The 21,469-nt window shown below is 48.7% G+C and overlaps 1 protein-coding gene across 1 annotated transcript in view; it reads right to left on the bottom strand.

The window, feature by feature from the left end:
* Window positions 1-21,106, bottom strand: part of FAAP20 (FA core complex associated protein 20) — a 56,590-nt gene extending 35,484 nt beyond the window's left edge. Inside the window, exons 1-2 of the mRNA XM_040427502.1 lie at window positions 20,888-21,106; window positions 15,761-15,883 (exon numbers count right to left, since the gene is read on the bottom strand). Of these exons, the coding sequence (XP_040283436.1) occupies window positions 15,761-15,873 (113 nt within the window). The 5' untranslated portion in view covers window positions 15,874-15,883; window positions 20,888-21,106. The remainder of the gene's footprint in view (window positions 1-15,760; window positions 15,884-20,887) is intronic.
* Between the last annotated feature and the right edge of the window lie 363 nt (window positions 21,107-21,469).

Raw genomic sequence — 21,469 nt, 5'->3', positions numbered from 1 at the left:
GTATTCTCCATGTCGCTACAGTATAGACCGTTTGATGCACGTGGGAATGCACCGTAACCTAACATGCAAGAGCGCCACTAGGGACCAAGGAGCACAGAAACCTCTTTCTAAATACAACGATGAGTAATGACTAGTCCCATTAATCCAGTCTGCTATATGTCTAGCCATGCACGCCAAGTTGTACCCTCTAATGTTTGGAAAGGCTATGCCACAATATTCTTTTGTAGCCATAAGTTTATGCAATTTGATTCTGGGACATCGTCCATGCCAAAGGAACACCGTGAATGCATTAGTTAATTTATTGACATCTGTATGCTTTAGCAATAAAGGAATGGTCTGTAGAGTAAAACAACAATTTGGACATGGACATCATTTTAAGTAGGTAGTTATGACCCATTAATGATAATGGGAGGTCATGCCACTGTTGCAGTTCCCATAGTATCTTAGCGATCAATGGAGCATAGTTTAGTCTACAAATGGACTCCAAGGTAGTCCCTATTTTTATTCCCAGATATGTAATGTAGGATTTAGCTACCAGTATTCCCTCCACATCATTGAGGTATTTAACCTGAATGAAAAACACTTTGCTTTTTGTATAATTGATTCAGAGTCCTGAAAAGGACCCAAAGGCCCTCAGTGCGTGCATCACTTTGGCCATAGCCTTAATAGGATCAGCCATAAATAATGCTATGTCGTCAGCAAATAGGGCTAACCGCAACATTTGCTTACCCACAGTCAGTCCTTCAAAGACATCTGACAAGTCCAGGTATCTGGCCAATGGTTTTATTGCCAGATCGAACAGTAATGGGGGCATAGGACAACCTTGTCTGGTACCCGTCTGTAAGGGGAAAGGGTCAGACAAGCATCCCACAGTACATATCCTAGCCTTATCCTTTAAGAAAGATTTGGAATAGACCTCTAAAATCCATAGCGTCTAAAACCAGATCTAACCATCTCCAGCCGACATTGTCAAACGCCTTTTCGGCATCCAATGTAACAATGACTGGGCTCCTCCCCAGATATGCCGGTGATCTCGGAACTGATATCGCCAGCAACACCTTGCGAATATTAGTGACTCCCGGTCTACCCTTGATTAATCCCACCTGTCTAGGGGAGATCAGCGAGGGCAGAATATCTGCCAGTCTATTAGCCAGTAATTTGGATACTATTTTCAAATCCTGATTTATTAGTGAGATTGGCCTATATGAAGATGCGTCTTCAGGATCCTTTCCCCTCCTTGAGGACTAAGGTAATGAAAGAAGTGTTCATGTGGTCAGATAGTCAGTTCCCCTCTATAATAGAGGAGAATAAAGTGGTGACTACTGGGACTACCTCAGCACTCATTGCTTTACAGAAGTCAGAGGTATATCCATCTGGGCCTGGAGCCTTTCCAGGTGGAAAGGACTTTATAGTAGCCTGAATCTCCATTGTAGTCAAAGGAGCATTCAAAGAAGCAAGCTGTTCATCGGTAATCTAAGGCAAAGACAGTGTGTTCAAGAATGCTCGTCCCTCCACCTCCAAATAAAACTTAGCCATATAGTCCCTCAGTATGCCATTTATATGTTTAGGTCTGTGCTCCTTGGTCCCATACCCCTCTTCATACTGATAATGTGCATCATTGGATGCCTACCCCTCGCAAGCGACGTTAGCAGCCTCCTCGACTTATTTCCAAACTTATGTAACTCAGCATCAAGTAGAGTCCTTCCTATACTTTCCTTCCTGTCGTCCCATATGTCAAAGTCTCTCTGAGCCGAAACTCATCTCTCTTTGGTGACCTGGGTCAGGGCTGAGAGAAAGTTCACATACGACGTTCTCAAAGCACTGCTCGCCTTCTCGAAGTTCGCCCTTGCTAGCTTCTTTATAGAAGAAACATGAGCCATTAGGTGCCCTCTCAGGGCAGCTTTTGGTGTTTCCCAAAATAGTGCGGGTTAATGGATATGTTCCATGTTACAGTCTACATAGTCCATCCACCAACCATGCAATATCTTTATAAAGTCCTCATCCTGCAACAGATAGTTTGGGAACCGCCACACCAAGTCTCCTCCCCTAGGGTGCTGATCTTCAAGGTCAAGAAGAAAGGGAGAGTGATCTGATATGACCATATCTCCAATAACTATGGCCGATACTCTCTGAAGAGCCACTGGAGACAAAAACATATAGTCTATGTGAGACCAAGTGTCGTGTGCATGCGAGTAATGCGTAAATTCCTGCCCCTGTGGATGAAGTAGTCTCCAGCTATCTCAAAGGGACAGGGTGTTTACAAAGTCTGCCAAGCTGTCATGGTTGCCCTTAGTTCTATTATATCTTCTTGCATACTTATAACCAGATTAAAGTCCCCGCCCACTATTTTGGTCGGAAGCATGTCCTGTAGTATTCTGGGGCATAAAGAATCTAAAAATCCTTTCTGGCTGGCCTTGGTTTGGAGCATAGATATTATATAAGCTTAGGTCCCCAAAAGGCCCAGAGACATGCATCCGCACGATCCTCTCTTTATCGTCTGCTTCCACTGAATGTGCAACATGAGAGAGGTGCTTTCCTATGAGTATCAGCACCCCCGCCTTGTGCCCCACCGCTGCGGAGCCATATACTAATCCAACCCACATCTTTTCCATTTTATGGTAGTCTTCCTTCGGAAGATGGTTCTCCTGTAGAAGTGCAATATCTACCTTCAATCATTTAGGCCTCTTTCACATGGGCGTTGCGGGAAAATCCGCGATTTTTCCGCGCGAGTGCAAAACATTGTAATGCGTTTTGCACTCGCGTGAGAAAAATCACGCATGTTTGGTACCCACGCATGTTTGGGTTAGGTGTTGTGTAGATGTTATTATTTTCCCTTATAACATGGTTATAAGGGAAAATAATAGCATTCTGAATACAGAATGCTTAGTAGGTGATCAATTGAGGGTTAAAAAAATAAAATAAAATTAACTCACCTTCTCCTCTTGTTCGCGTAGTTCCCGGTCTCTTCTTTACTTTTTTAATGATGAGCTGTGGGCTAAAGGACCTTTGGTGACGTCAGATCACATGCTCCAATCACATGGTCCATCACCGTGGTGATGGACCATGTGATTGGAGCATGTGATCTGACGTCACCACAGGTCCTAGCCGGTAGTTCATCATTAAAGAAGTAAAGAAGAGACCGGGAACTACGCGAACAAGAGGAGAAGGTGAGTTAATTTTTTATTTTATTTTTTACCCCTCAATTGATCACCCACTAAGCATTCTGTATTCAGAATGCTATTATTTTCCCTTATAACCATGTTAGAAGGGAAAATAATACAGTGAATAGACTGTCACCTAGCAACCATGCGTGAAAATCGCACCGCATCCGCACTTGCTTGCGATTTTCACGCAACCCCATTCACTTCTATGGGGCCTGCGTTGCGTGAAAAACGCAGAATATTGAGCATGCTGCGATTTTCACGCAGCGCACAAGTGATGCGTAAAAATCACCGCTCATGTGAACAGCCCCATAGAAATTAATGGGTCGGTATTCAGTGCGGGTGAAATGCGTCCACCTCACGCATCGCATCCGCGCGGAATACTCGCCCGTGTGAAAGGGGCCTCAAGGTGCCGCAATACTTTCATACACTTATTCAGGGAGCGCAACCCCTTAACGTTCCAAGAGATAATTATCATAGTCTATCTCTGCAGGAAGACCCATGTCCCGACCAAGCATCCTCACTAGGCAAAATTTCTTATAAGAACTGCCTATCAACAAGGCGTTGCTTCCCAGCGCAGCAACTCCCTCGCGACTCAGTACCCATGACATGCTACAGTGACATTCCAAAAAAACATATATAACCAAAACTTAAGAAACAAAAAAACTTCAACTTAGGGTAATGTCGCACTAGCATTAGAAGAATCCGGCAGGCCGGATCCGGAAATCCGTATGCAAACCTATACCATTTGTTTCTGGATCCAGATCCGTCTGACAAATGCATTACAATACCAGATCCATCTCTCCAGTGTCATCCGGAAAAACTGATCCGGTATTTATCTTTTTCACAGATTTAATGGTCTGCGCATCCGCAGACCGGATCCATTTTTCCAGAACACTTGGTACCGGATCCGGCATTAATACATTTCAATGGAAATTAATGCCGAAACCAGCAGTGTTCCGGAATTTTGGCCGGAGAAAATAACGCAGAATGCTGCAGTATTTTCTCCAGCCAAATACCGTAAAAGGGACAGAACTGAAGATATCTTCTTGCATACTGAACGGATTGCTTTCCATTCAGAATGCATTAGGACAAAACTGAAGCGTTGAGCCCCTATGACGCAACTCAATACCGGAAAACTTTACCGCTAGTGTGAAAGTAGTCAGCAAAGAGTAGCACCTTAACTCCTCACAAGATCAGGGGTTCCCACCACATTCTATAGGCCCTTAGTATGTCTTTCTTATCAGTATAGTAAGTACTTGCAACTTACTTGCCTTGGTTTTTGCAGAGGTGTTAGTAGGGGGATATCGCGGGGGCCTGACACAGTGTGCCCTCTCCACTTTCCTCCAAACCGACAGACCCAAGGCCTGGGGCAGCTCATATTCAAACACATGGCAGTGATCTTTCAGCGGCACAGATTCAGGTACTCGGACCAATCTCAAGTTGCTTTGTCAAGACCGATTTTCCAGGTCGTCAACCTGTTTATTTAAACGGTTAGCCAGCTGGAGCAGATCCTGAAGTTGGGTCGTGACTTCAGCAGAGTCTTCCTCCATGCACGCCACCCGCTGTTCCACTTGTGAGAGCATGTGCTCGTGGAGCTTCCCCTCCTCTTGTAGCTTGTTCAGCGCCATATGCACTGTTGATGATAAGCACGCAATAATGTCCGGCGCTAATCGTTTTGCCACCTCTATGGCTAGTTGTCGTACATCCACATTTCCCCCTACATTATCAAATAAGTCCACCTGCGAGTCCACCTGTCCTCCAGTGTTTCACTCTCCATGCGCTTTGGAGTGTAAGGGGGAGACGGTGTCATCTTGGAATGCTTGGGGCACGTTATGTCGGTAACTCGGCCCGAGGAGGTGGATTTCTGCCCGCTCCTAAGTAGATAGCACTCCATACACTTTCAGGAGCCGGTAAGTATTGGATTAAACTCCCGTCAATACAGGAGGATGTGGCAGAGCGGGCTACAATTTGGTGAGCGGCAATGAGCTGATGTCTCTGCGTCCTCATATACAGTCAGGTCCATATATATTGGGACATCGACACAATTCTAACATTTTTGGCTCTATACACCACCACAATGGATTTGAAATGAAACGAACAAGATGTGCTTTACCTGCAGACTGTCAGCTTTAATTTGAGGGTATTTACATCTAAATCAGGTGAACGGTGTAGGAATTACAACAGTTTCCATATGTGCCTCCCACTTGTTAAGGGACCAAAGGTAATGGGACAGAATAATAATCATAAATCAAACTTTCACTTTTTAATACTTGGTTGCAAATCCTTTGCAGTCAATTACAGTCTGCAGTCTGGAACGCATAGACATCACCAGACGCCGGGTTTCATCCCTGGTGATGCTCTGCCAGGCCTCTACTGCAACTGTCTTCAGTTCCTGCTTCTTCTTGGGGCATTTTCCCTTCAGTTTTGTCTTCAGCAAGTGAAATGCATGCTCAATCGGATTCAGGTCAGGTGATTGACTTGGCCATTGCAGAACATTCCACTTCTTTCCCTTAAAAAACTCTTTGGTTGCTTTTGCAGTATGCTTTGGGTCATTGTCCACTGTGAAGCGCCGTCCAATGAGTTCTGAAGCATTTGGCTGAATATGAGCAGATAATATTGCCCGAAACAATTCAGAATTCATCCTGCTGCTTTTGTCAGCAGTCACATCATCAATAAATACAAGAGAACCAGTTCCATTGGCAGCCATACATGCCCACGCCATGACACTACCACCACCATGTTTCACTTATTAGGTGTTATGCTTAGGATCATGAGCAGTTCCTTTCCTTCTCCATACTCTTCTCTTCCCATCACTCTGGTACAAGTTGATCTTGGTCTCATCTGTCCATAGGATGTTGTTCCAGAACTGTGAAGGATTTTTTAGATTTTGTTTGGCAAACTCTAATCTGGCCTTCCTGTTTTTGAGGCTCACCAATGGTTTACATCTTGTGGTGAACCCTCTGTATTCACTCTGGTGAAGTCTTCTCTTGATTGTTGACTTTGACACACATACACCTACCTCCTGGAGAGTGTTCTTGATCTGGCCAACTGTTGTGAAGGGTGTTTTCTTCACCAGGGAAATAATTCTTTGGTCATCCACCACAGCTGTTTGCCGTGGTCTTCCGGGTCTTTTGGTGTTGGTGAGCTCACCGGTGCATTCCTTCTTTTTAAGAATGTTCCAAACAGTTGTTTTGGCCACGCCTAATGTTTTTGCTATCTCTCTGATGGGTTTGTTTTGTTTTTTCAGCCTAATGATGGCTTGCTTCACTGATAGTGACAGCTCTTTGGATCTCATCTTGAGAGTTAACAGCAACAGATTCCAAATGCAAATAGACAAATTGAAATGAACTCTGGACCTTTTATCTGCTCATTGTAATTGGGACAATGAGGGAATAACACACACCTGGCCATGGACCAGCTGAGAAGCCAATTGTCCCATTACTTTTGGTCCCTTAACAAGTGGGAGACACATATGCAAACTGTTGTAATTCCTACACCGTTCACCTGATTTGGATGTAAATGCCCTCAAATTAAAGCTGACAGTCTGCAGTTAAAGCACATCTTGTTAGTTTCATTTTAAATCCATTGTGGTGGTGTATAGAGCCAAAAATGTTAGAATTGTGTCGATGTCCCAATATTTATGGACCTGACTGTACCAGCGTCGGAACCAGAAGCCCCAAAACTCACGATTGCATTTTGATGCTGTGCAGTGACAATTTAAATACAATGTAATAAATGGCACAGGGACAAGGCATGTTGCCATTTCAAGCTCCTTGCTCTGTGTCTGATGTGTGTATATGAAGGAACTGCTCATAATTCAATGCATCTAAAACATTAAAATGGATGAAAACAAGGCGATTGAAGTTCACAGTGATAACATTTGGTCTATAAAAGTTAGATTACTTATGTCATTTGCTCAATGTAATGAAAATAATTTCTGCAATAATAAGTAGAATGGGTGGACTACAGCACCCAGACAGATTAACAAAATTAGAGTTTAGTTTAGAAAAAAAAAATGGCTAAGGGGCGACATATGTATAAATATATCAAAGGCCAGTACAGAGATCTCTCTCACCCAGCCCTGTATCTATAAAGCCTCATTCACACGTCCGTGTTCGTGCTTAAAGGGTTTCTGTCACCAGAATTAACCATATTATACTGGCTGACTTTAGCGGAAGCGGAAAATTCCAAATGGGGGAAAATTGGGAAAAAACGCAATTCTGACAAAGGTTTTTTTTTTTTTGTTTTTGTTTTTTTGTTGTTTTTTTTTTACACCGTACACTATGCGGTAAAATTTACCAGTTATCTTCATTCTCCAGGTCTGTACGGTTACAACAATACCACACTTGTATAGTTTTTCTTGCGTTTTAATACAGAAAAAACGAGATTTTTGTATAACTTACCAGTAAAATCTCTTTCTCGCTCTTTCCTTGGGGGACACAGAAGACCTTGGGTATAGCTCATCTCCCTAGGAGGCGTGACACTAAGTGAAGACTGTTAAGCCCCTCCTCCACAGCTATACCCTCAGCCTGGAGAGAGAGACTGCCAGTTGCGTGTCCAAGTAGTGAGAAAAGGCAAAGTCCAAAAAGTGGAACCAACAAGCCAACTACCCAAAGGGTAAAACAAACTCGGAAACAGTCAGAGAAGAACAAAGAATGGGTGGGTGCTGTGTCCCCCAAGGAAAGAGCGAGAAAGAGATTTTACTGGTAAGTTATACAAAAATCTCGTTTTCTCGCCCAGTTTCCTTGGGGGACACAGAAGACCTTGGGACGTTCAAAAGCAGTCCAAAAGGGGAGGGACCACAGCACCAAGGCGAAGCACCCGAAGGCATCAAAAAACCGCCGCCTGCAGACCAGGCGGCCCAAGGCAGCATACGCCGAAGACCGAGTATGCACCCTGTAGAACTCGGTAAGGTGTGCAAGGAAGACCAGTGACCGCCTTGCACAAATGCATGGCCGAAGCCTAATGCCTCCGGCCCAGGAAAAACCGACAGCTCTGGCAAAATGAATGGTGACACCAAAAGCAGAACCCTGCCCTTGGTGCGGCAACCACAGCAAGAGCCACTCTGAGAAAGCGGAGGAAAGCCACCCTGGAGGCCGTCAACCCTTTGCGCGGACCTCCTGGAAACACAAGAGACCGAACATCGACAAGAGTCGGAGATCTCCAAGTAAAAACTGCAAGGCCCAAACAACGTCCAAATCGGTGAAGTGTCCGTTCCCGGGGGTGGGAAGGGGAGGACGACTGCCTCAATGAAATGAAGGACAAACACCACCTTCAGAAGGAAGGAAGAGACGGAATGGAGAACAGCCCTGTCCTGGGGGAAGACAGAAGGCTCGGAACCAGAAGGGCCGCCACTCAGGCACCCGTCAGACACGATGGCTACAGAAACCCAACCGTACAGGACAGAAGGAGAAGAGAGGACTTCTGTAACGGCTCCAAGGAAAAATTGGAGCGCCAAGAGCCCAGTATGTAGTTCCCAGGACGGTAACGGAGGGCAGTACAAAGGAACCCAAGAGCCGCTCCATGGAAGAAGTTCCTGACAGGCCCAGAGGGTCGGGGAACGCTGAAAGAGGAAGGACAGGAACGACACTTGATACCTCAAGCAACAGAGTCCCAGCCCCAGGTCCAGGCCGGACTGGAGAAAGACAGAACCATGGAGAGAGAAAGGCAGAGTGGGGGAACGCCCAGCTTCCCACAGAACCCCAGGTAAAGCCCTAAGTCCTACCACAGATCCTGGACGAAAACTCGGCTAGAAGCGAACACTAGCGAGCCCACTAGAGTCGCCTGGGCAAGCGGGCGAAAACCCAATGATCAGTAACACGGGCAGAACGGTCGGTAGAACTGGTCCCGTCGGCCCCGAGCAAAGTTGTCCCGTATCCACCCGGAGTGGGGGAGCAGACGGACAGGAACCGAAGGGTCCGCCCAGCCCGCCCGATGCCAGGACAAGACAGGCTAAAGCCCAAGCCGATGTAGCCACCACAGGAGGACGGACTAAATGGTAGTCCTCCCAAGTTACCGAGAAGGTAAATCCATAGCAGAAACATTGCCTAGAATGGAAAAAACGCAATCTGCACCCAGCGGGAGGACAGAACGCGGTAGACCCGTTAGATAGGCACACAGCTAGTACAGTCAGTGTGGACAAGGGGGACAGTACGAGGCCAAAAGGAACACCAGAACCATCCACATGAACAACCATGCTCTTCCCAGAGGGGAGGGCAGAGAAGGAACATCCTCTGAAGCGTGGCCGGAACAGAAGCCACATCGGAGAGATCCGTACCGAGTGGGAGCCAAACAGAACCGGCGAGAAAAAGCAGTCGAGACAGAGGCCGGGATAACACCCTCCAAAAGAAAGGAGGAGTGGGCAACCGAGAAGCCATAGGACAGCTCAAAAGCAGAACCCCGCTACACTGAGACGCCCGGTTCACCGCCTCGCAGAAGGCGAATACCCTGAAGAACTCAAGGTGGAGGTCCTCCGGACCTGGGTAAGCGAGCACCCAAGAGAAGTTGGGTGACCTTCCCAAGAAGAGCGGCCAGAACCTGGTAGGAGGAAATAGTAGTAGGCGAGGGGACCGTAGTCCCGCCAGAGCCAACATAGAATGCGAAGGGCGCTGCAGACAGCACTCTCGACCATGTGACCACTAGCGCAGGGAAACAATGCTGCGGGAAGACGAATGGGTACGTGTCTAGGAACCACGAACACTCCCCGGCGGAAGGGCCAACGAAATGAATGAGCACCGCCCAGCTCGGAGCAGTAGCGAGCAGGTAGAGGCCGTCTACTTATATATAAGGCATTCATTTATTGTTTGTTGGACAACACCTTAGGCTTACACAGGTGGACAGAATGATCTCTTTAGAGAATAGTGCAAGGCTTGCTGCAAACACCATCTCCCAAGAGAAAAAAATATGTCGCAGGAGGAAAGGAGGCATACGTACGAGTAGCCCCGTAAGCAGTGAGAAGGCCAACCCACCTACGGGACGAGAAGGTATACACGGCCCAAACAACGCACAAGAACGTCCGCTCCCTGCAAAAATATCACTCAGCGAAGGAGGCCAGCCAGAGTGCCACAGTATCTACGGAAGTGCAAAGTGCAAACTGAAAAGGAGTTATGCACAAGACTAGTATGGTATGCGATGGAACGCAAAACTGACCGCCCCAAAAGGGGGGAAATGTACCTGGCAAATTGCAGTCGGCAAGGGTGCAAAAGCCCGCCCCAAAAAAGGGGGGAATGCCCAAGGCCGTACCTACGTCAGAGAAGTAGGGCATACCATACTTCGCCCCGAAGGGCGCCATGCACATAGCCACACAGTATCCAGCAGGAATGCAGGAGGTCCACCTAGTGAAAGGGGGACATGCACAGGGCTATCCTAGCATTAAGTGAGTGTGCAACAATTCACCCAACACCGAAACTTCGTGAGAGTGTAACTACTCCCAATGAAGGGGAACATGCGCAAGTCCAATACGGCACATACAAGGACAGCCTTGAATCTCGTGAGCGTGCAAAATTCCGCCCATGGAATGATGGGTGGTCACGCACAAGGCCAGCACGGTATCCAATGGGAGCGCAAGCGTTCCACCCATGTTAGAGGGCCATGCTCAAGGCCAGCAACGTATCCGGTGAGAGTGTAGTATGCCGCCCAGAAAAGAGGGGGGGGTCATGCACATGGCCAGCATCGCATCCAGGGAGAGTGCGATCAGTCGGTGAGAATGTGTGTATGTCACCTGAAGGAGGCATGGCCATGGCCGGCAGCGAATCCAGTGAGAGTGCGTACACCGCCCACGGAAGAGGGGTCATGCATATGGCCGGCAGCGGATCCAGTGAGAGTGCAAGCACCCCGCCATGTATGGGGTTCATGCACATGGCCAACAACGTACCGGCGAGAGAACATCACCGACCGAGGGAGTGTATGTATGCCGCCACAGGGAAGGAGGCATGCCCAAGGCCGGCAGCGAATCCAATGAGAGTGCATCATACCACCTATGGAAAGTGGTCATGCACATGGCTGGCAGTGAATCCAGTGAGAGTGCCGAATGCCGTCCACAGAAGGGAGTCATGCCTATGGGCGTCAGCGAATCCAGAGAGTGCAGCGTTCCGCCTATGGAAGGGGGTCACGCACATGATCGGCAACGAATCCAGTGAGAGTGCAGCGTTCCACCAATGGAAGGGGATCGTGCACATGGCCAACACCGTATCTGGTGAGAGTGAAGTATTCCGCCTAAGAAAGGGGGTCATGCACAGATAGCAACGAATCTAGTGAGAGTGTAGCGTTCCGCCTATGGAAGGAGGTCGTGCACATGGCCAGCACCGTATCCGGTGAAACTGCAGTAGTCCGCCAATGAAAGGGGGATCATGCACAAGGCCAACCCGCAGCCAGGGAGAGTACAGTATCCCGCCCAGGAGGGGGGGTCCTGCACATGGCAAGCACCATAACTGGAGAGGGTGACGAATGCTGCCTACAGAAAGGGCCGCATGCACTTGACCAGCGCCGTATCGTGAGAGAGGGCTAGGAGGGTAAAATGACCCTGGCAGCGCCGCAGCCGGGGAGCGCGACATGCCGCCTAAGGAAGGGGGGCATGTACTGACATGAGGCTGCAGCGTCCTGCGCAGCCCACAAGTTATATATATATATATAAAAAATAAAAAATATATATTTTTTTTTTCTTCTTTCCTTATATATATAACAGCCTCACTGAGGCAGAAAGGGGAGCCACCTACAGGGGCACGGGGGGGGGGGGGGGGGGGATTGGCAGCCATACAGGCCCATCTGAAGCCGGCCTGTACCCAAAGGGTTAACAGGGATCCGGCCTGGAGGGCGGCGCTGCGATCCCCTGGGGGCGGGGGAACCTCCCGGCGGGAAGAATTCCCGCCTGGAGAAGTTCCAGCCCCCTCCAACAGAGGCCGGAATTTTGCGGCCTAGTAACTGTAGGCCGTGAAGCCGGGGCCTAAATTTCTAGCGGCGCCCGGCTGACCGGGGCCGCACAGTATTCAAGTACCGGCCGGGGAACGAAGCGGCGCATGCACATGCCGGCCGCGGGTGCCCACCCCGCGGGCCGGAAGAGCCGGGGACCCGGATAGAGCGCCGGGATCGCGGCCGCAAAGCCTGCGGTGCCCGGCCGACCGGAATGTTTCGACGGTCGGCCTGGGGCTGTTGGAGCATAGCGCTCATATTGCAGGCCGCGGGTGCCCACCACGCTGCCCGGAAGCGAGGACCCTGCGCTCGGCAGCCATTTTACCCATGGAACGGGCCCTGGCTTATAACAGCGCCCCATGTGGCCGACAGCCACAACCACCTTGCCCTTGGGCCGGTGCCCGTGAGGGCAGAGGAGGGTCAAGGGCAGCAAGGCTCTGGCCCTGAAGCAGTAGCCGGTAAGAGGGAGGGGGACCCCGAGACCGGGTGCCTGTGAGGGTGGGACGCCTGCATAACCCCTCCGTCAGGGGCAGCTAGTTGCGGACCTCTGCAGCTCCCCAGGCATTCTTCTTGTAGGGAGAAGGGTGCCAATGACCTATGGAGGCCAGGAGAGAGGGAGCAGAATGTCGCCCTGCGGCAGCCCAGGGGCCAGCCTAGGTCTAGCAGGGACAGAAGGGTCCATAGGCCCAGTATGGGGGTCAGGCACGCAGGAGACCGGGGGGGACGGGGACGTAGGGCTGGAGAAGCCTCTCTCTTACCAGAGCCGTCTTCACCCTCGGTCCGTTCCAGCAGGGTCGCCCCTTCAGCTACTGGCACCGTAGTGGCAGGACGCTGGAAGAGGGACTTGGCGTGCGGGCGACCCTTGCGCTGGCGGGATGTAGGGGAGCTGGGCTGCCCTGATCCACCTTGCCTTCTGTGGGGAAGGCAGCAGTGCGGGTGACCGGCACTGGCGCAGCTCAACCCCGGGAGAAACAGAGAGGTCTAGTGCGTCTCTGTTGTCCCTGATGATCTGGAACAAAAAGAAAAGTAAAAATCTAAAATTTAAACAAGGAGAAAAACAGCCCTGCAGAGCAGGGAGTGTCTTGCCTCCTTGGACACTAAGCAAAAACTGGCAGTCTCTCTCTCCAGGCTGAGGGTATAGCTGTGGAGGAGGGGCTTAACAGTCTTCACTTAGTGTCACGCCTCCTAGGGAGATGAGCTATACCCAAGGTCTTCTGTGTCCCCCAAGGAAACTGGGCGAGAAAAAAGAAATTATTTTATCATCATATTCTGACCCCTATAACTTTTTTGTAGTTATGTGTACGGGGCTATCTGTACTTTTCAGTGATACCAATTTGAAGTGGGGAGTTGAAGTGACAAAAAATTTCAAATTGGCTGTTTTTATTTTATTTTCAGTTATGTTATTTGCGTTACATTGCGTTACATTGTGTTGATTAATAGCTATATAGGCATCATTGAACACTTAATTTTCAAAATAAGAATACAGTGCTACCACCTCGTGGCCTGTACTGGTATATTCATGTAATAGGCTCTGAAGCCTGCTTGAGGCTTCCGTTTATTAGATCAATGTAACAGGTTCCCTGATCTCAGCCAGAGAATGCTGTTACCGGAGCAGAAGCACGCGGCTTCCACTTCCGGACTGCTCTGATGTCATGGTCAATTATAACCACGGCATCTGAAAGGGAAAATGTATGCGATCAGCAGAAACCTGGTGGCTATGGCGCCCGCTGCTCGAGTGAGGGGGCACCATGTTTAGAGGTCCTGAAGGGGTTAAAGTGGTTGTCTCATCTAAGACAATGAGGGCACATCACTAAGATATGTCCCCATTGTCTTATAGATGCGCGTCCCACCACTAGGACCTGCACCTATATCTGGAACGGAGCACCGGAAAGTGGTGGCTGGAAGACTCCAGTCCGGCCACCACCAAGCGCGCTCCCCATAGACGTGAATGACCGGCCACCGATCCTATTCACTTCTATAGGCCCGACGGAAATAGCCGAGCCAGCGCTCGACTATTTTCGGCGGCCCCATAGAAACTTTTTATACAGGGCGCCCTCTACCACTTTTGGAGCTTCGTTCTCAATATAGGTGGGGGTACCAGCATCTGTCAGACAATGGGGGAATATCCTAGCGATATGCCCCCATTGTCTGAGATGAGAATAACCCTTTAAAGACTAAAGTAAAACGCCAGTCTTTCATAAATCTTCCCTATAACTAATTCACTCCTCACTCTGCCGTTTATAAGTGGCCACAGTTTTTGTGTCAAGCTATTGCATATAGTGTCTTATATACAGCATTATCTACTAAACAGCGTTCATTTTGGTCTCTGCATAGTTAGGTCATTTATAAATGAGGAAAACCGTAAACCTTTAAATTAGAAAAATGACAAACCATGCTAGAACGACAGGCACACCACTGTAGAGACATACATACTCTGCATGTCACTATTTTAATGTTTATCCAAAAATGTCATCTGTGATATTTTTTACAACTATGTATCTCTCCAACAGTTTCTGTTTCTACCACTTACCGTATTTTTCGCCGTATAAGACACACTTTTTCCCCCCCAAAAGTGGGGGAAAAATAGCAGTGCGTCTTATACAGCGAATGCTGCTGATTTTGCCGTATTTTAAATGATACACACGCCGCGCGTCGCGGCGGGTGTATCAGCTGTGAGGGAGGAGGGGCTGGCATCTGCATTTATAATGACAGCGGGGCCCGTGGAGTGACTGTATTCTACTACACGGGCCCCGCTCACTGTATATCGTATCTGTATTCTGTAATAGTTAATTGTGTATATAATGTAATCGCATAATCAGCGCTACTTACAACTACAAGCGCTCGGTAGGTAGCAGAGAGGAGGGAGGAGGCAGGCCGGGAGGACGGGCGGGCGGCGCGTCACTCACTACGTCACGCGCCTGCGCCGCCCACTTTATGAATGAAGCAGGCGGCGTGGGCACATGACGTAGTGACTCACGCTGCCAGCGCCCGTCCTCCCGGCCTGCCTCCTCCCTCCTCTCTGCTACCTACCGAGCGCTTGTAGTTGTAAGTAGCGCTGAATATGCGATTACATTATATACACATAACTATTACAGAATACAGATACGATTATACAGTGAGCGGGGCCCGGGTAGTAGAATACAGTCACTGCACGGGTCACGCTGTCATTATAAAAGCAGATGCGACCCCCACCCCTTATATTGAGGGTCATTCACTACAGGGACACTGTTATGGAGGGGATCTGTGGATGACACATAGCATAAGATGCTATATATGTGTCATCCACAGATCCCCCCCATAACAGTGTCATACACAGATCCCCATAACAGTGCCATCCAGAGACCCCAATAAGAGCCACCCACAGATCCCCCATAAGTGTCACCCACAGATCCCCCATAAGTGTCACACACAGATCCCCCATAAGTGTCACCCACAGATCCCCCATAACAGTGCGTCACCCACAGATCCCCCATAACAGTGCGTCACCCACAGATCCCCCATAACAGTGCGTCACCCACAGACCACAATTAGTTCAAAACCCACCAAAAGCACACCTATTGGTTCAAAATATTTTTTTTCTTATTTTCCTCCTCAAAAACCTAGGTGCGTCTTATGGGCTGGTGCGTCTTATAGGGCGAAAAATACGGTATGTAAAGAAAAAAAATTGCATTATCACAGTGTCAACTCACAAGTTCAGAGCCGAGGAGGCCTGTGGTCTGACCTCCACCTCTTGTCCGCCCTGAGCTGTGCTTGCACACTTCTTCCTTTTCAGCTTGAGCTTTGCAGACCTCTCTTCAGACATGGTGAATAACCTACAAAGCAGCAGAGAGTTCAGACATGAAACATTCGATAAATGCAAACACATCTGTTATAATGTCATTGCTCAACATTCATTAGCGCTGTCTGAGGCTCGAGCTACTACATGACTCGTGCAAGCCAATGCGAAGGTCCAAAGACGCATGCTCAGCAATTTGGAAAATCTGCTTTCCAAAGTCATCGATAAAAGGGTTGAATCATCACGAAACGCGGTCATTGCATACGCCAAAAAAAATTTAAAAAAATAATATTTCATAAATCATTTGAATCAATGTTATGCCTCATTCAGCTGGTAGAGTACTAAAGTACTTACCACTTTTTTTTTTTTTTTTTGTTACTAACAGTTCTATACTGCTGTGCTTGCAAATCTGTGCTACTTTTGTTCCTTTGTGCTTTATATGCACCCTAGAGCGGTTTGTTGAGTCTCGTGTTCACTAGAATAATGGGGCACTGATAAAAAAAAAAATGGGACATTTCACGATTCTCCACTGCTCTCGAAGGGCTTAGCTGAAGGGTGCAGCGTCATACTGGCCCAACACACTTACAATAACTGATGCCAGAAGACAGGCCCGGCACTACCTAGCCGGCATGGATGTTAGTTTCCGCTGCATGGACAGCACAGACTCAACAGCTTTTTTAAAGGCCTTTCATGGACGAGATTAGAAAAACCACAGTAAGGCCTCGTTCACATTTCCATTTGTCACTGATGTGCGCTCCCCGCATTTTCTGCAGACAAAAACATGCACTACTTTGGCCCGTCATGTGGACCAAACACTCCTATTGAAGTCTATGGGTCTGTGAAAAATCACTGACAACGTGGACGGCATCCATGTTTGGTCTGTTTTTCACTGACCACTGATAAGAGATGCTCTGTAAATTAATTTTCAGCCGAGCAGTGTCCGTGGAATACGGACGACACGCGGACATCAAGCTGACACTGAAATGTGAAGGAGGCCTAAGGCCCCTTGCAGACGAGCGTGTCCGGATTAGGTCTGAATGCGTTTAGTGAAAAATGCGCAATTTCACAAGCAAAGTCATTCAGTTTTGCCTGCGATCATATTCAGTTGTTCAGTTTTTATTGCGCGGGTGCAATGCGATTTAATGCGTTTTTCATGTGCGTGATAACTGAAGGTATACAACCAACATCTCTTAGCAACCATCCGTGAAAAACGCATCACATGCGTACTTGCTTGCGAATGCAATGCCATTTTCACGCAGCTCCATTCACTTCTATGGGGCCAGCGTTGCATGAAAAGCACAGAATATAGAACATGCTGCGATTTTCACGCAACGCAGAAATGATGGGTGAAAAACAACGCTCATGTACACAGCCCCATTGAAATGAATGGGTTCGGATTCTGTGCGGGCGCCATGCATTCGCATCACGCATTGCAACCGCGCGGAAAACTCACTCGTCCGCAAGGGGCCTAAGGGTATGTCCACAAAGGTATGTGACTGTAATCACCAGCATGAACCGCAGGGCGGCCTCTCACTGAATACAGGGGGAGGTTCCAGCAAAATTCACACCAAATTCAGCTGACAGAAAAACTCAGTGTGAACCGTCTCTCAGGGTGGCTGCGCACACAGAGGATTTGTTCCTGAAATTTCTGCAACTCTGCTATATAATGACCCCATTCAGATGAATTGAAGTGATTCTCAGTCACAGAAATTTCTGCAACAAATTTGTGGAGTGTGAACTCACCCTTAACAAATCTAGCAAGTTGCACCCAAGTTTATCATCCTTCAGGGGCTGACTTGGAGCATGGCCCTGGAAATAAACCTAAAAGTGACCTCATGTTGTGGGCGGGTCCAAATGGACAAAAGGAGGGGCCAAGAGAAGTAGGCGGGGACACAAGCAGCAGGCGGGGCCAACAATACCATAGTAGAGCACAAAATACCGCCCCAGAAGAACCCAATACTACAGTGCAGCACAAAATACCTCCCTAGAAGAACTAAACACCTGAATGTAGCACAAAATACCGTTGCCCCCACTGTCTCACATTCCCGAGGATGGTGATACAGCTTAATTCAGGAGGGGACCTGAAGCCACCAGCCAGGTATGTAAGTACCTGATACTCCTAGCATTAAAGGGGTTTTCAGAGACTTTAATACTGATGACCTATCCACAGGATAGGTCCTCAGTATCTGATTAGTGGGGGGTCCAATACCCAGGACCCCCTCCGATCAGCTGTTGAAAAGTGAATGGGGCTGAGCACAATACCAAGCACAGCCGCTAATAAAACGTACGGTGCTGTGCTTGGTGAGCAAAGAGAAGTTTTAGCGGTCACAAGAGCACCGCTGCCTTCTTCTGATTGGCAGGGTCCCAGGTGTCGGACCCCCACTGATCAGATACTGATGACCTATCCTGAGGACAGGTCATCAGTATATAAGTCTCAGAAAACCCTTTTAGTTAATGCTGACAGCATCAGATCATTATGTACCTAGCTGACAGCGAGGGGGCCCTGGTGGCCCTTGGCCTACCAGGACATTTCCCTGTAGGATGAATGGCCAGTCCGCCCCATCATCCTTGCTTGAGCCAATGAGAAAAATGTGATTTCAACTGGTCGTCAATCTACTGTTATTCTAATTCACACAGTGTATTAGGAATCGACCGATATTGATTTTTTAGAGCCGATTACGATACCGATAATCTGTGATCTTTCAGGCCGATAGCCGATAACTTATACCGATAGTCTGTGCATTTTCAAATCTGCTGAACATGAACATGTTTATTGTTAACATTTAGCTTATTTATTTTTATCTTTCTTTTTCATTTATACTTAATATTTTGGTGTTTGTGTTTTTTTTTTTTTAATACTAACTAGGGATCGACCGATTATCCGTTTTACCGATATTATCGGCCGATATTCAGGATTGTGACCGTTATCGGCATCTATTTTGCCGATATTCCGATAACGTATTGGGAACACGGATCGCGCTGCTCTCAGCGCTCTCTGTATTCCCTCAGCAGCACAGGGGAGAAGGAAGCAGTGTCTCCTCCCCTGTGATGCTGCTGCCGCCAATGAGAGGAGAGAGGACAAGAGGAGGGGAGGGGCTGTGGCCCCCGCTTCACCAATGATGTTAACGCACTCATTCATTCAAATTGAACAGGAGGCGGGAGCTGGCTGCAGAATCACATAGCCGGCTCCCGACCTCTATGAGCGGTAGATGCGATCCGCGGCAGTTAACCCCTCAGGTGCCGCGGATCGCAGCTACCGCTCATAGAGGTCGGGAGCCGGCTATGTGATTCTGCAGCCAGCTCCCGCCTCCTGTTCAATTTGAATGAATAAGTTAACATCATTGGTGGCGCAGTGACCACAGCCCCTCCCCTCCTCTTCCCATCTGTCTCTTCATTGGCGGCAGCAGCAGCACAGGGGGAGGGAGACACTGCTTCCTTCTCCCCTGTGCTGCTGAGGGAACACAGAGAGCGCTGAGAGCAGCGCGATCTGTGTTCCCCATACGCTATCGGAATATCGGCAGGGTAGGGGTTAACTGCCGCGGATGGCAGCTACTTGTCATAGAGGTCGGGTGCGGCTATATGATTCTGCAGCCAGCACCCGCCTCCTGTTGAATTTGAATGAATGAGTGCGTCAACATCATTGGTGGCGCAGTGACCACAGCCCGGCCCTCCTCTTCTCCTTTCATTGGTGGCAGCGGGACAGGGGGGAGGCAGACACTGCTTCCTTCTCTCCTGTGCTGCTGAGGGAACACGGATCGCCCTGACAGCAGCGCGATCCTTGTTCCCGATTCGTTGTCGGCAAAATAGATGCCAATACCTAATGATAACTTTGGAAATCCTGAATGTCGGCCGATAATATCGGTAAAACCGATAATCAGTCGATCCCTACTGTGTATTTTGCAACAGCACAATCTGCTGCATATTCTGACACAAACTGCTGTGGTTTTTCATTCTGAATGCCAGGTCCCGGTTTAGCCCCATTAAAGGGGTTGTCCGGGTTCAGAGCTGAATCGCGCAGGTCAAAGGCTTTTTTAGGAGATACAGTGACATACCGGGCTCTCCATAGGGGCTGCTTGGTGGAGGCTTAGCCGTAAGCCCGGTGACGTCACCGGCACTGATGGGCGGACTTTTTGGCGCTGCCCTAGTCTGTAAAATGGCCAGGGCACAGCTACAGCCCGCCCATCAGAGTCGGTGACGTCACCGGGTACACTACTAGGCGGAAGCCTCCACCAAGCAGTATAAAAATATAAACAAAAAAAGCCCTTGCCTTGCGCGATGCGGCGCAGGGAGAGCATTGGAGCATAAAATACTCCAATGCTCATATCATGGGGGGGGGTCCTTTCTTGGCCCAGTCGCAGCTATCAACTGTGACCGCAAGAAGCGCAGCACAGCCTCCCAGTTATCAAAACTGGTTTAGTTGCCCATGGCAACCAATCAGATTCCACTTTTAATTTTTCAGAGCCGCTTCGGAAAATGAAAGGATCAATCTGATTGGTTGCTAAGGGTACTTTCACACTTGCGGCAGGACGGATCCGACATGCTGTTCACCCTGTCGGATCCGTCCTTCCGCTATTTCGCCCCCGTCCCCATTATAGTCAATGGGAACAGAGCGGCGGCACGGCGAAATAGTGGAAGGACGGATCCGACAGGGTGAACAGCCTGATCTACTTTACAACAGTGTGAAAGTTAGCCAGTTCTACTTTACACCCGTTTGATAAATCTCCCCTGTATTCAAGCTTGTTTTATCCTAATGGAAAACTACCTCAAAAAACACATTTATCGCCAAAGTGTCTGCAAAATGTATAAGCTCTGCAGCTTTCCTCACGTGTATCCGGCACATAAGGGGTTACATCCCCTCTCATTATAAATATACAGGCTGGCAGCGCCATGACCGCTGGGCCGAACAAGGCCTGGTCCTGTGTCATTAGCGGCATTGTTCTCCTGGGTAATTATAATTACGCCGCCACCTGATTAAGGAGTCACAGCGTGCAGCAAAGTGATTAGCGCTACATGTGACAGGCAGCCATCACGGCATACGTACGCGGGATATGGCGGCGTCTCGCCTCCTGTGTGAGGAGGGCGGGAAAATGTGCAGCGGGCGCTTTACCACAGGCTTCCTCCTGTCAGCGCTATGTACTAAGCGCAGGAGCCGGGAGACTGGCAGCATCGCCCCTTATTCAGTGACATAGTCTCTCAGGAACGTGCACCATGATACATTGCAGATTGTAGCGGCAGAGGCCGGACATGGACGCCTCCTCCTTTACTCCGTGCAGTCCAATAGGCGGAAGTACGTGGGACGCCTCAGCTAGGACTCCATTCAGGAAAGTTTTGGACCAGCAGTCCTCCCTAAAAACTCCATAGCAAGAGAATTACCAGCATATACCTCCCAGCTTTTGAAATGCTTAAAAGGGAACAATGGCAATGGGGGAGATTTATCAAAACTGGTGTAAAGGAAAAGTAGTTTAGTTGCCCAATAGCAACCAATCATATTCCCCCTTTCATTTTGCAAAGGAGCTGTGAAAAATGAAAGGTGGAATCTGATTGGTTGCTATGGGCAACTAAAGCCAGTTTTTCTTTACACCAGTTTTGATAAATCTCCCCCAGTGACCCTCAGGCAACTAAG

Source organism: Bufo bufo, chromosome 1 (assembly GCF_905171765.1).
Source record: "Bufo bufo chromosome 1, aBufBuf1.1, whole genome shotgun sequence".
NCBI lineage: Eukaryota > Metazoa > Chordata > Amphibia > Anura > Bufonidae > Bufo > Bufo bufo.
The sequence above is the reverse complement of the archived record's forward strand: the minus strand, read 5'-3'. Positions and strand labels throughout refer to the sequence as shown.